The 12,900-nt window shown below is 38.5% G+C and overlaps 1 protein-coding gene across 2 annotated transcripts in view; it reads left to right on the top strand.

The window, feature by feature from the left end:
• The window catches only part of FAM13C (family with sequence similarity 13 member C), a 113,085-nt gene that overhangs the window by 26,900 nt on the left and 73,285 nt on the right, over nucleotides 1-12,900 (top strand). For both annotated transcript variants that reach the window (XM_069864363.1, XM_069864362.1), the window contains exon 6: nucleotides 3,905-3,945. In XM_069864363.1, the coding sequence (XP_069720464.1) occupies nucleotides 3,905-3,945 (41 nt within the window). The remainder of the gene's footprint in view (nucleotides 1-3,904; nucleotides 3,946-12,900) is intronic.

Raw genomic sequence — 12,900 nt, 5'->3', positions numbered from 1 at the left:
TCCAAGAGGGTCGTTGTGTAGAGGGGTGTAGTTTTTCATTTCTGCAGGAAATAAAGCAGTCTTTCTCCCTCTTTATTGCTGTTGAAAGACGTTACAAGAGTTATCGCAAAATTGAATTTATGTGCTTATTGGGAGCTGACTTTCAGCCATGTTCCTTTTTTTGCTGCCGTTTTCCACCACCAAGCAGGTTAAAGTGTGCTGGGAGGTGTCAATATCCCTGTTGATTGTCAGTCTGCTGAGACAACTTGCTCTGTAAGCTACTGGTCTGGTCCTGCACTCGCGAGAGTTACCTCAGTGCCTGAGCTCTGCGGCGTGCAATATTTGTGGAAATAATTTAAGGATATTGGAGGTGGCTTCACAGTTATAATTTTGTAAAATTCTATTTTTCAAGATTAATTATACTCCTTAGGGGTGAAGCCATTGGTGTCTCTGTTCAAAATCTCCCTGCTTCTCTTAAAAAGGTGAATTCTCGATAGCAAATGGCACACTAACGTTGTATACTTATTAAAAGGCAGATAGAATATTGTAATCAATTAGTGAAGTATATAGGCTGCAGTTGTAGATGTATCTCACTCTCTTTTTATAATAAAATAGTTCAGTTCAAAAAAATTTTGTTGATGAAGCAGGTATATTGCCATTTTGAAAAATAATGCCTGATCTTTATTCCTGCCACCAGACAGGAAGAATTTAGGGCTACATTTTAGGGTTTTTTGTATTAGTAGATTCTGGAGAAATGTGTCCTCAAGGGCAATATTCAAAGGAGTAACATTCTCTGCTAACCTTCTGCCACATTGTCAGAAAAAGGAGGTGCTTCTTGGGGAAAGGTGCATGGATGGATGATAGGAAATAGGCAGAACTGCTGAAAAGAGACCTTTAATTTACAGCAGATTCCCCTGAAACTCTCCAACATTAAATCGCCTGACACCTCTTAATATTTCTTTGTGATTAGACAGGTGTAGGTAAAGTCATTATTATGCAACCTTCAGGTCAATAGTTTCCCCTTAGTATTAGTTTTGTGACTTGCATTTTCAAAGGAGCTTCAAAATTTCAATTGCATTAGAAAGCTTGTGGTTATAGAAAGTGTGAAATTTTTATCACGCACTGCTCAGTATACTGATTGAAATAACCTTTTGCATTGCAGTTTTTACTTAAAACAGCCTAAGGTATTGTCAAACAACTGGGTTTACTCTGGCAAATTTTACCTTCCAGTCAAATACCAACTTGGTGAAAACCAACATGCAATAGCTTTGTGAACCATCCCAGAGTGGTTTAGCTATTAGTGGAAGAAGCCCAAAAAGCTAGAGCTGAATCCTGGAAAGATGACAAAAAGTTCAATGCGTTTGTGTCTTTGTCAGATACAAATTGTTATTTATTTTGCAGACCTGTTCTCCTTTTTTGTGGCTCCAGATTCCTTGGCTGCAAAGGATGCAGGATTTCTAAATTGTTGGTAGGGTCGCTAATTAGAGCAATTTCTTACACTAACTAACTGCGAAGATCCCTAGAGAAATCCTTGTTCTTGTGCAGAAATCTATGTGCAGTTAAAAACCAGGTATAATGAAATGAACAATGAAGCTGTGTGTTGTTCACAGTTGTGCCACTTCTAAAGGGAGTTTATTTTCTTTGCTTGCATTGCAAAGTTCAGGAAGAAAACACTGAGTAAGCCTTGTTGAAATGGTTCCAGTGAAGGCCATGCGATAATTAAAAGCTGATCATCCTCAAGGGAGTTTGAACAAAAATAATGCTGACTCTTTAATGTGAGGGAACTGTCGTCACTGCAGAGGAAGAGGGAGATGTAGATTCAGTCCCCAGATGTTTAAGAAAATATTGGAGCAAGGCCAGAATGGAATCAGGCTGCTGCATTGGGTAGGATGATATGTGCTCAGCGACTGGAGTTTGCAGTGATGTGGTACGTGACTGGGGAGACACCCAGCTTTCCCATCCTGGGCATATGTAACAGCCACAGAGCTATGGGATCTGACAGGTTTAGGATTGTAGAATAACTCAGGATGCGAGAGACCTCAGGAGGTCCCAACCATCTGCCCAGCAGTAATTTTGCCTGTCCAGGAGTGTCTGCAGTGTTAAGACAGGTATACTGGTTAGTAAATACAGCACGCTGTGGTGCTGAAGAGTTAGAACAAGTACACTTGGGGATCAAGATTAAAACCCTGCCGTTCCTTTTTATGGTTGGGGAAATTTATAGTGCAACTAGAAACTATATGCGTGTATTTGGGTGGAGAGCAAAGAAAGTGAAAAGCTTGGGATTCTGAGATTGCAATTTTATTTTCATATACAAAAGAGCTGTATCTAAAAGCCGTTGAGCTCATCACCTTCCTTTTCACCTCAGCATTATTAGTATTAGTAATGTAAATTAATGGAAACTGTAGTGTAGTGCTATGCACGATATTCCTCTTGGCAGGCACCGTACTGCTCTGTGTGTGTGTATCTGTATGTGTGGAAGGTTTAGGTTTTGCTTTATTAGTTTATCAGCTCGGTGCTTGCCAACCTACTTAGCAAGTGCTTAGCATATTTAAGTTCTTAAAGTTAAGCGTATGCATAAGCATTTGGCTGATTGCCTGACTTGGGGCCTAACTTAGAATTTCCCCATTTTTATGATAACTATTCTAAAGTTTCTTGAGGCTGTAGTTAATAGAAGGTTACTCAATCACTTTTTGTGCATGACAAGTTCTTCCCAGGTAGCTCTGGTGAGGTATGTAGTGGCTATTTTGTCACTACTTGATAACTGCATGGCAGATACAGGTACAGTAACACTTTTCTGTCTGTATTACAAAATAATGAATATTTTTCATGTCCTAATCTTCTAGATTCATATATAACACTAAGGCAGGAAAAGTCACAAGGGATGAAAGGATAAAAAGTAGAAAAGGCAGCAAAGCCAGAATAGTTTTTCCAGTTTCCAATTACATCACTACCTGTCTGGGCTACAGATAACACAAGATCTGATTCACAATTTTATCAACTTTTAAAATAAATTAAAATAGTACCACTAAGGTTTTTTCAAAACTGAAACTTAGCTGAGTCTTAAATGGTGCAAGTTCCAGCTGGCTTGCGGAGATTCTTTTAAAATCCTTCCCACTCACGTCTTTCACTGTTTCTTGCAGGTGCCTCCCCTATTCAACTGAAAACTCTTGTTGTCTTTAATTTATATCTTCAGTTTGCCACAGTGTTTACCAGGTATAGCGTTATCATAGCTCTTGAATTGTGTAAAATTGAAGATACCCTGGGCAGAAGTGAATTTAGCATATGGATTACATGATGTCATTGTGAAAAGCTGTAGAGCCAAGTTTGCTTGGGGAGAAGTGACTGCACTCAGACTACAGCAATGTCAGAATATCTGAGCATGGGAAAGAATCTTCCAAATCCCAGCTAAGGTCTCCCTGTTAGTCTGGATTTCTTACCATTGTATAACAGGAAACATAAAATAAAACCTAACAACTTTTATTGCCCCAACAGGCCCTTGCCTTTCCTGTCCTGTCCTGTCCATCTTTCTTTCCTCATGCTCTCTCCTTCTAAAAAACGTGCACTGTACAGATGGGCTTTGTGGTCTGGATATTTTCTTAGTACACTTTAGTTTGTCTTCTGCTGATTTACTGCTTTGTCATAGGTAAAAAAGTGCCACAAATTAAGTGGTCATTAAAAATCACACTTTTATATTTTAAGATTGATGGGTCTTCCAGCTGTTTCTGCTAGGATTGTGTTAATGAGCTTCCTGCTCCCCTCACATGGGTTGCAAATTAGGAAAATGATTGGGTGCAGTCTTGACTATGACAAGAAAATACAAATGGTTAAATGAAAATAGAACAAAGCCAGCAGAACTAAACAGTGGACCAAGCAAGTCTGGAACTGACATCCAGCCTTGTACACTTTGTTTCTTTTCTCTACACAGGAAAATGATGCAGAAGATCAAGAAAGACTCATGTCATCAAGGTAGGATAAAAGCACTTGTTATTTAACTGTGGTGGAAAATTTTCATATCTCGCTACCAATCTGTATAATATAATTCTGTAGCACATTGATAGTTGATTTGTTGGAGGAATAACCTAAAAAATGAAACTTTGTCAAAATCTTAGTGCTGATCTTAATGGCCTCAAGCTCTGCCAGGGGAGATTTAGGCTGGACATTAGGAAAAAATTCTTCACAGAAAGGGTCATTGGGCACTGGCAGAGGCTGCCCAGGGAGGGGGTTGATTCACCTTCCCTGGAGGTGTTTAAGGCACGGGTGGACGAGGTGCTGAGGGACATGGTTTAGTGTTTGATAGGAATGGTTGGACTCGATGATCCAGTGGGTCTCTTCCAACCTGGTTATTCTATGATTCTATGTATATTAGCTGTCAACAGATAAATGGAAGCCTGGAAGGCCAATGTCACCAGCTGACCCCAGATGAAAGTATTCTTAATTCCTGGATGGGTTGTTTTAGGGTTTATTTTTGCAGTATTGTTTCCTATTTCTTATTCTGCCTATACATATGTATGTCATGGGTCACATGTTGGTATTTCCTAAGCTGCAAGGATGAACTGCCTAGTTTCAGGAATCGTTTCATGAGTTTGCACTGGTGCAGTATTGCAGCAGTAAGCTGAGATACAATCAGAGTAAATATATCAATGACTGTGTGAACTCACTTTGGGGAAATGGAGGGGGCTGGCACTGAAGTGAGCATCTTGAAAGCTGCTGCTTGGAGAGGTTTGGGGTGTACAATGAATGTGCTTTATGCAGATGGCTACATTTTCTGGAGAGAGAAAACTGATGTCAAACAAAGCTGAAATGCTTTGCTGTGTTTCTGTCAGAGAGATTTAGGTTTTATAAGACTTGTGTTTATGTAAGCAAACAGTATTATGTTATGCCCCAAGACTAGTCTTCCTTGCATCATTTGTCTAGCATTTGACTTGTCTGACCACAGGATCATAGCTTAGCCAGAAAATTTCTTAAGGGAGTATTTTTACCGGTAAGGCTTAAAAATACAGTAATATGTTCCCACCCCATTTGCATTTTGGAGTAGAAATACATGGACTAAGCTAATAGCCACTGGAAACTCACGGTGCATGTTCCAGTCTTTTAGATTTTGTGGGTTTTATTATGAGATTCCACTGCATCAGCATAATGGAGGCCAAGTTTGTTCTCCACAGTGAAAAAGCTGAGAAAAGATGCTATGGTTCAGAGCAGCTTCAGGTATTTCCCAGATATTTTGTAATGCCAGATGCTGCTGAACTATTTATAGTCTGCATGCTTTGCCAGAAATACAGCAGATTAATAAACCACACAATTTAGGAAACAGCTTTCTGTGAGAACTAGGAAAGACGATTCAAGGTTTTAGACAGAGGTATTGAAGCCGACAAGCTGGTGTTTCCCAAAAGGTAGCCAAATACTAGCTGAGCAATAAGGGAGTATAATGTGTGATTTGAGAGATAAAAATCAAAGGAGAGGACTTAAAAAGTTACTATCAATATTTGCCGGCGGGTGGTAGCTCCCTGTTTTGAGCCTTTATAACCGTAGATATTACCAAGCACAGTTAAAATAATAAGGGTATCTCCTAAATCATACTGATTGTTTAGGACTTGCATGTAGTCCCGACACATTTCTGGATCGGAGATACAGTACCAGGTTTGGTAGATAATAGAAATTCTTGGATTTTTTTCTACATTCTTGATCATAATGGAACAACTAGCATGTACACAGGCTCACTTTGGTGAGTAATGTCAAATTTTCCAAGATACCTTTTCCTTTAATTTTGGGAATAGGTTTAGTTTTTCTTAGACCTTTTTCTGCTTGACATGAATGAAACCAAAATAAACCTGGTAAAGGGACAATCTACATGGCCTTTTGTACTAGCTTAATTAAATCAGCTTAATATTACTTCCCCATCACAGGCATGTGCAGCATTACTCCAATGTAATGTGGTGTATTATCTTTGTTTCAGCTCCCCAACACCCATTTAGAAAGATTTGTTTTCATTATTCTTAGTGCTACACCACTGTTCACACTATTTTTAGCTTTTTTTTTTTTGCTTTGTTTTTACAGGGATATTGTTAACACTCATTTTTCCTGTTTATGCGATCAGGCTGATCAAGAGAAAACAAGTCCAGTCATTTCGGGCATTGCCTGTAGGGCACCTAGGGATAGATGCAGACTAAGCAGATGCAGGCACGTCTTCTCTAATAGATCATCATGAAGGATTATAGCTAATGTGATCCACTTTCCAGAGTCAGCTCTGCCATGTACATCTATGCGTATATGAGCTTTTGTGTCCTGTGTATTGATATAGAGTGTGCAGCAGGGAATATTTCCAGTGGTTTTGATGAAGACGCAGACATAAATTATGGAACTACTCTTTCTAAGCAGGTATTTTGTAAAATATCAAGCTTGCATTTTTAACTTTCACTGTTGAGAAAAAGGAGGAATTTTTGAGCATTTTCCAAATGAAACGGAATAGTTCTAATCCACTCTCTAGTAAAGTTAAATCCAACAAAAACTGACATGTGTGCAAAATCCTTGAGAAGTGTAGTTGGCAATCATTGTAAATTGTAGTTCAGTGGGTTCATTTTCAGCTCTGGGAGTCTGTCAGAATAACTCTACAGAAGTTTCAGGTTACCAGATTTTAATCTGCAAGTATAATTCTCTGAATTTTCCTCATTTCCCCTTAAAAGTAGTCATTAAAATTTGCTAACATTTCATGTTTTCTTCAGGGAGCAAGACAGGCTGAGGAAATAGCAGTTTTCCAGAATTTATGCCAAAGCAAAGTTTTACCTTAATTGCTGTCAAGTATCTTATTTATCTCGCAGCTGTAAAGCAGGTGTCTGAATCTCAGTATAACTAGTTCTACAGTAAATTGAATGATGAAAGTACTAATGTCCCTGAAAGCTGACACAGCTTTGAGGATCATGAGTCATATCAGCTGCATGGGTGGAGCTGAAGAAATAGAATAACATGAACAGTTTCCCTATTGATTTCTTATGAAAATAAAATTCATTTAAGAGCTCTGGGTAGTCTATGTAAAAATATGTCAATCCAGTTTAGACTAGGGACAGTACTGAGCTACAAAACACAGAATTCCTCCCAAGTCTGAGGCTGGATTTGCTTTTCTTCCATTTTACGACATCTGTCTCTCATATCAAACAGCAACATTTCAATGCTGTATACCTGGGCATCTTTCTAAACTGCTCTGGATTAACAGGACCGCATTTCTGATCCAGCTGGTGATGTGTCTCGACTGGGAACTGCATTAGGATCATCTTGTAGATGCTTTAAGAATGAAAGCTGTATAAACCACCACAGGGAAACATTTTGTAGCATAAAACTAGGTTTATTTCTAGTTACTGAGGTAATTGGTAACTGGCTTTCATTTGAGTGTTAACTATATTACTATAACTGCTGATTGTATGTCTATTCAGAAATGTTTTATGATGGTGAGTAACTGGCCAAGCTAAAGTTGCATTTGATCTTAGCTCTTGGTTGTTTTTCTCATGGGATAAAATTCCCAGAGAAACTGTAAGCCAGTTATGTCAATGACAGAAAAACTTCAGGAGAACTGAGTTAAGAAGCACGTTCCCGAGACAGAGCCCTTGTTGAGAAGAACAGATTTCAAACATATGTTAAATATACTTTTAATTACAGAGTTAGATTTGTCTGTCTGTAACTAAAAATACCTTTAAGCCTTTTTCCCTCTAATTTTTTCTCTCTTCAACTGTTGCTGAGTCAAACAAAATCCACCTGTGGTGTAAGAATTGCTAATTAGGCTTTCTGATTATCATAACATTTGTCGGTGCTTTATAAAGGATGTTGCTGTTGTGTGCTGTAGTGATAGTGTAATTAAAGCATATGCAAAATATATCAATAGCTAGCTCTTTTTTTCATGTCCTGTTCCTCTATGCTATCTGTGGACCAGCTTTCAGCTTCAGGGATAGGGTCACTCTGGTGTTAATGGGCAGTACCAAGGCTCGAGGAGCAGGCAGGAGGAGGGAAGGCTGAATGCCTAATTCTTTATGCACCATTCTGATGAGCATCTATGATAAAGCAGCCTGGTACTAGGCTCTGCTTTCGAAGCAGTTCCTTGGCTTTAGAGTGGGTTACAGAGTAAATCTTCACACAGGAAGGGCATGAAAGAAACTATCTCAGAGCCAATTTTATTTGCTGCTGAAGCCAAGTTAAAGGGCACAACTCTGTAACTAATTACATTTATCTTAGCCTCCTACTGTAGCTTCAACATCTTACAGTTTTCATGACTCAGATTGCATGGGAAAGGTGGTATTAAATTTTTTTTTTCATAAAGTGAGCACTGTCAGTATGGGATCTTTTAAGTTTTATTTTTATGGTCAGTTGTGTTTTGCACTTTATGTGGCATGTTATTTTGAGAAATATTGAAGATCTGTACTATCCATTAACTTTGTTACTGTCCTGCAGATATATTTTTGACAATGGCTGAGCCTGGAAAATAATAGATTATGAATTTCATATACTTCTTTCTCAGAAATGGCACTTAAGATCTGTTTGGCTTTTTTTTTTCTTCTGTGACATTAATGCTGTTTGTGGCACAGCAGGACTGTCAAGAGAATTTGAAAATTAGACGGTGTGAATCATAAAAACACTGGTAATATTATTTTCCATGACTACTGCTTTGTGATGTAATTCTGGATCCGATCTGGTTTTATTACTGAGAATAGAAATTCAGTGAGTTGGGAAAGAAGTTCCCTGATACTCTTTTATGCTTTCTTTGATACTGTACACCATTTAACTGTTTAATTATATTTAGTTACTTTGGAGTAATTTAGTAACTGAATGTATGGCACAAAAACCTGAAAAACCTCTTTTTGCACAGGACAGCAGGAATGCTAGTTATTTATTACAACATACTGCAAAACATTTGCAAAGGATACACATGGTCCGAGAAGATTTTCCTGTTAATTTCTCTCAGATTTTTGAAGAGGGGACCATTAGGCCCACTAAATAATTTTCAGGTTTAATAAAATATTCTGAACTTAGAGTTTGAAGGCAATAATAAACCAGTAGCAAAATACAAGCTTCTGATTTGGCCTTGTATTTCATTAAACAATTCACAGTTTGCTCTAGTATTTCAACTTCTCTGCCTCCCTAGCATATTGGGTTGAAATGCTCTCTGTTTTGCTTTGGCAGTCTTGTGATCTGAAGCCAATTACGTTAACCATAACTGAATGAAGTAACTAAATTCAGTTTTTGGTTCTTCATGAAGCAGTGAAAAAATTTTGGTGGCTAACGAAAGTTTTGACCACTTGCGACAAAAGATGTGGTAATTAAAAAGATGAAGTCTATAATATCTTGATATAGGAATGAGGAATGCTCTGGAGGCTCTAATTAATGAGGCAACTTTTTCTTTTACCACTTAAATGGCTTGAAGGCAACGTGTTTTTATGCTGCAGAGAAGGCTCAGAGAACTTTTGTTACCAAGTAAATGTCCCAGTACCCTCTTGTCCCATGCCACAGGCTTTTGCCTAGAAAGAATCAAGGAAGGCTTTAGTAAAAGTCCAGACCCCCGGTGTGAGGAAGAGGAACCTCTTTCTGTATGTGTTGTGTGCAATGCATGATTCCTGCTGTAAGTTTTCCAGATTTCCGTGCAGATGGCACAGTTGTAGGTGACAGAATAGGACTTGGTGTGTGATGTGCATTCAAATCTTCTTTTGCTATTGAGTAGAGGATTAATGCTCCGGCACCACTATGTGCAGCACCCATGCTTGACCTGTGGGTCTCCTCACCCCACACCAGGTCGTTTGGGTGTACAGGAACTTCCAGGTTTGATCTCTTTAGTTGTTTGTAATTCACCTGGACTTCCAGTACTGCTCCTTGGTAAGCTAGGGCCCTGTTTCTCTACACTCTTGATTGGTACTGCACCTCCAACCATTCCAGGCGCTCTAGGGAAATTCTACTATATGCTTATTGCTCATAAATGTGTGGTGTCTGAAGGAAACAGCTGAAGGAGGTCACCAAGATTTCTTAAGGAAAAAATTTTCCTTTCAGGCAGTGCTAGTGGTAATAAACTTCCTCTCTATGTGTTATGCTAGTTCTTTGATTGTAGAATCTTGGGTTGGAAGTGACCTACAAGGATCGTTGAGTCCAACTGCCTGCTCCTTGCAGGATTGTGTAACAATACAACATATAACTAAGAGCATTGTCCAGACACTCCTTGAACTCTGAGAGGCAAAAGGAGCCTAAAGTATTTCCTCTCATCCATTTGCTCAAAGACACAGCTGTTTCTCTGGACTAGAGACTCTTCGATCTGACCTTTGCAGTGAGCTTCCTTCAGCACGACTAGCAAGGCTAGCAGGCAGCAGTCCTCAGCAAATGATGTTTCTTCCTCTCCCCTTCTGATCTCTCTGATTTGAGCTGTGCTGCTGTGATTATGCTTTAGATGTAAAAATATAGCTATTTCTTCCTTTGCTGGGTTTCAATGTTCTTTCTTAAGACAGAAATTGTTTCACTGCCTTGTAGTTAATTCTTAGCTCTCCAAGAGTTTGAGTTATTTATCAAAGACTGTTCTGTACTCGGTTTCACAGCAGATTTTTTTTTTTTAATTTTCAAATCGCTCTGGGTCATTCTCTTGTCATTGTATAGTATACTAGCGTTCTTAAACCAATAAAGATTCCTTGATAGAAAATTTTCTGAAGACCCATATATCTCTGCAAAGCGTTCCCTTCTGATGGTATGGGATGTTTTGAGGACATTTCATTGTGAGTCTAATGAAAAAGCCTCCGGCCAGCTCTTTGCTGAAGGAGAAGTGTTCTGCACGTACTACAGCTAATGTTTCAGGTGGTTGTGAATCTTTTATATGGCCAACGTCAGAAATTCATTAGTAGTAGTGTAGTCAGATACTATCTAACATCCGAGTCATGCCAGTGTTACTCCTGTTAGAGCTTGTTATTGGATAGCGTTACACCAACATAGACCTGCAGTGATAGACTAGTAGTTGGACTCCTAGGTATACTTTCCAGTATGAGGCTGTTGGCAACAGGAAGAAGATTTGGTTCTGACTTAGAAGTGCAATTCTGTGCTCTGCTTTGGTTCTGTCATGAAGAAAAATGTTTATACTTATGGGTCTTTTCTTAAGCCACATTGCTACTGTGAAAAGAAAGACAGATCCTGGCTTGTATAGTCTTTTAGATGAAACTTGTTGAGCAAGGTCAGACAAATCTCATGCAATGTGTCTGTGGCTAATGAAGATACAGGACATGTGGATGCTGTATGCAGGCCCCTGGATCTGAAATGTGTTCAGACCTTGTGGGCATGGCAGGAGACGTTTCAAGCTCATGGCCATCCTCTGGCTCATGCTGTAAATGTGCTGTGTTGGGTAGCACTGCGGCAGTCAGCACTAAAAACCAGCAGTGCTCCAGAACACAGCCTTTGGATTTTAAAGACCGTGTGCAACGTGTCAGTAGTGAACACCACTTCCATCCTTTTTTCCAGGTGATACATTGAATAGAGGATTGCTAAATTTGTATTACTATTGACATCTGATGCAGTGGGTTGTCCAACTCACCCACCTGGCTCAAACAGGCTTGGACATGAATGTGTGGGTAGTATATCTTGGTCACTCCGCAATCTAACAGTTAAGGTTGTTCTTTATTTCAGTGACTGCTTATTGTTTTCTCCAATACTGATGATATTTGTATAAAATTCTGACTCTCACTTGCCATCTCATTTTCCAAAGTATTTTCTATTTTCATTCATGGCTTTCTAAAGTTTTGGAATTTTTGCGTCATCTATATTACACCTAAAAGTTTTCCAAGTAATGTGGGAATAGAGTGAAATTAGGGTATTTTTGAAAAAAAAATATTATTTTCTTTCTAGTATTATAGCCAAAGGAATAACATAATTTAAAACAAAACAAAATAAGAGTATTCTTCCCACTACATAACCTTCATAAAAGCAAACTCTGAATTTCTGTTTGTGTTTCATTGCAATATGCTGGAACGGATATGTCGGCAGCATTTTAAATCCTAGATCTGAAGTTCGGTAGTTTTCCATACAAACAGCATATTCCTGAATTAATGGAAAATTCATGCCGAGCTACTTCATACTGACTAGCTTTGCATGTCAAATCTGATGTTTCTGTTGGCTGGCAAAAAAGGATGGTATTTTCCACTTATCAGTTTTTTTGACTCTTTCTTTGCAAAGCAATAAGGCTAACAGCCTGCAGGTGGAAGACTTCAAATGTTAAAAGGCAAAGATGGCTGATTACCTTTAAAACAGGCAAGCCTCCAATCACAATGCTGAAATGTTGTTTTTAAATCAGTTGTAATATCTGATTTGACTCATTTGATGATTTTAAGATGTATTTTTATAACTTTGAGAAGGCTGATGTGTGCATCATTTACTCTTTTAATGTGAGTACAAATGAATAAATGTGTTAGAAATGTGTTGACAGGTCTATGAAGCAAAAAATACATGGTACGATTTTGGGTTTTAGGTTCAGCATGAAATGTCCTGGCTGTCCTTTGAGAAAGCTCTCGAAGAGTGCTGCTTACATTTCCAATTTGGTTGCTCTAGAGACTATACAAAACTGGTAACAGGAAAGACAATATCTTGGCTGTAATTCAGACTATAGGTTTATTTTTGCTGTCTTATTGCTATGTATTCTTCCTTCCCTAAAAAAAATCTAAGAAAAAGTTTTAGCTGAGCCCTTAAAATTGTCAGCTTTTGTCCTTTAATGTTTGCAGATGAAAAACGTAATTTAGTGACACATATGGAATTTCTTTAGAACTGCATGGCACACTGCAGATGTTTTCTCATGGATGAATATCTTTCCAGTACAATCCTTGATGTGCCAAAATGCTGCATTTTTTCCCCATACTTCTCCCTTAAGAAAATTAAATCAATGACTCCTTTACCATCTGCCCTGAAGGAATAAAACTAATAGAGGTT

The sequence above is a fragment of the Phaenicophaeus curvirostris genome, chromosome 9 (genome assembly GCF_032191515.1).
Source record: "Phaenicophaeus curvirostris isolate KB17595 chromosome 9, BPBGC_Pcur_1.0, whole genome shotgun sequence".
Taxonomy (NCBI): Eukaryota; Metazoa; Chordata; class Aves; order Cuculiformes; family Cuculidae; genus Phaenicophaeus; species Phaenicophaeus curvirostris.
This window is presented reverse-complemented; position numbering and strand designations above follow the sequence as displayed.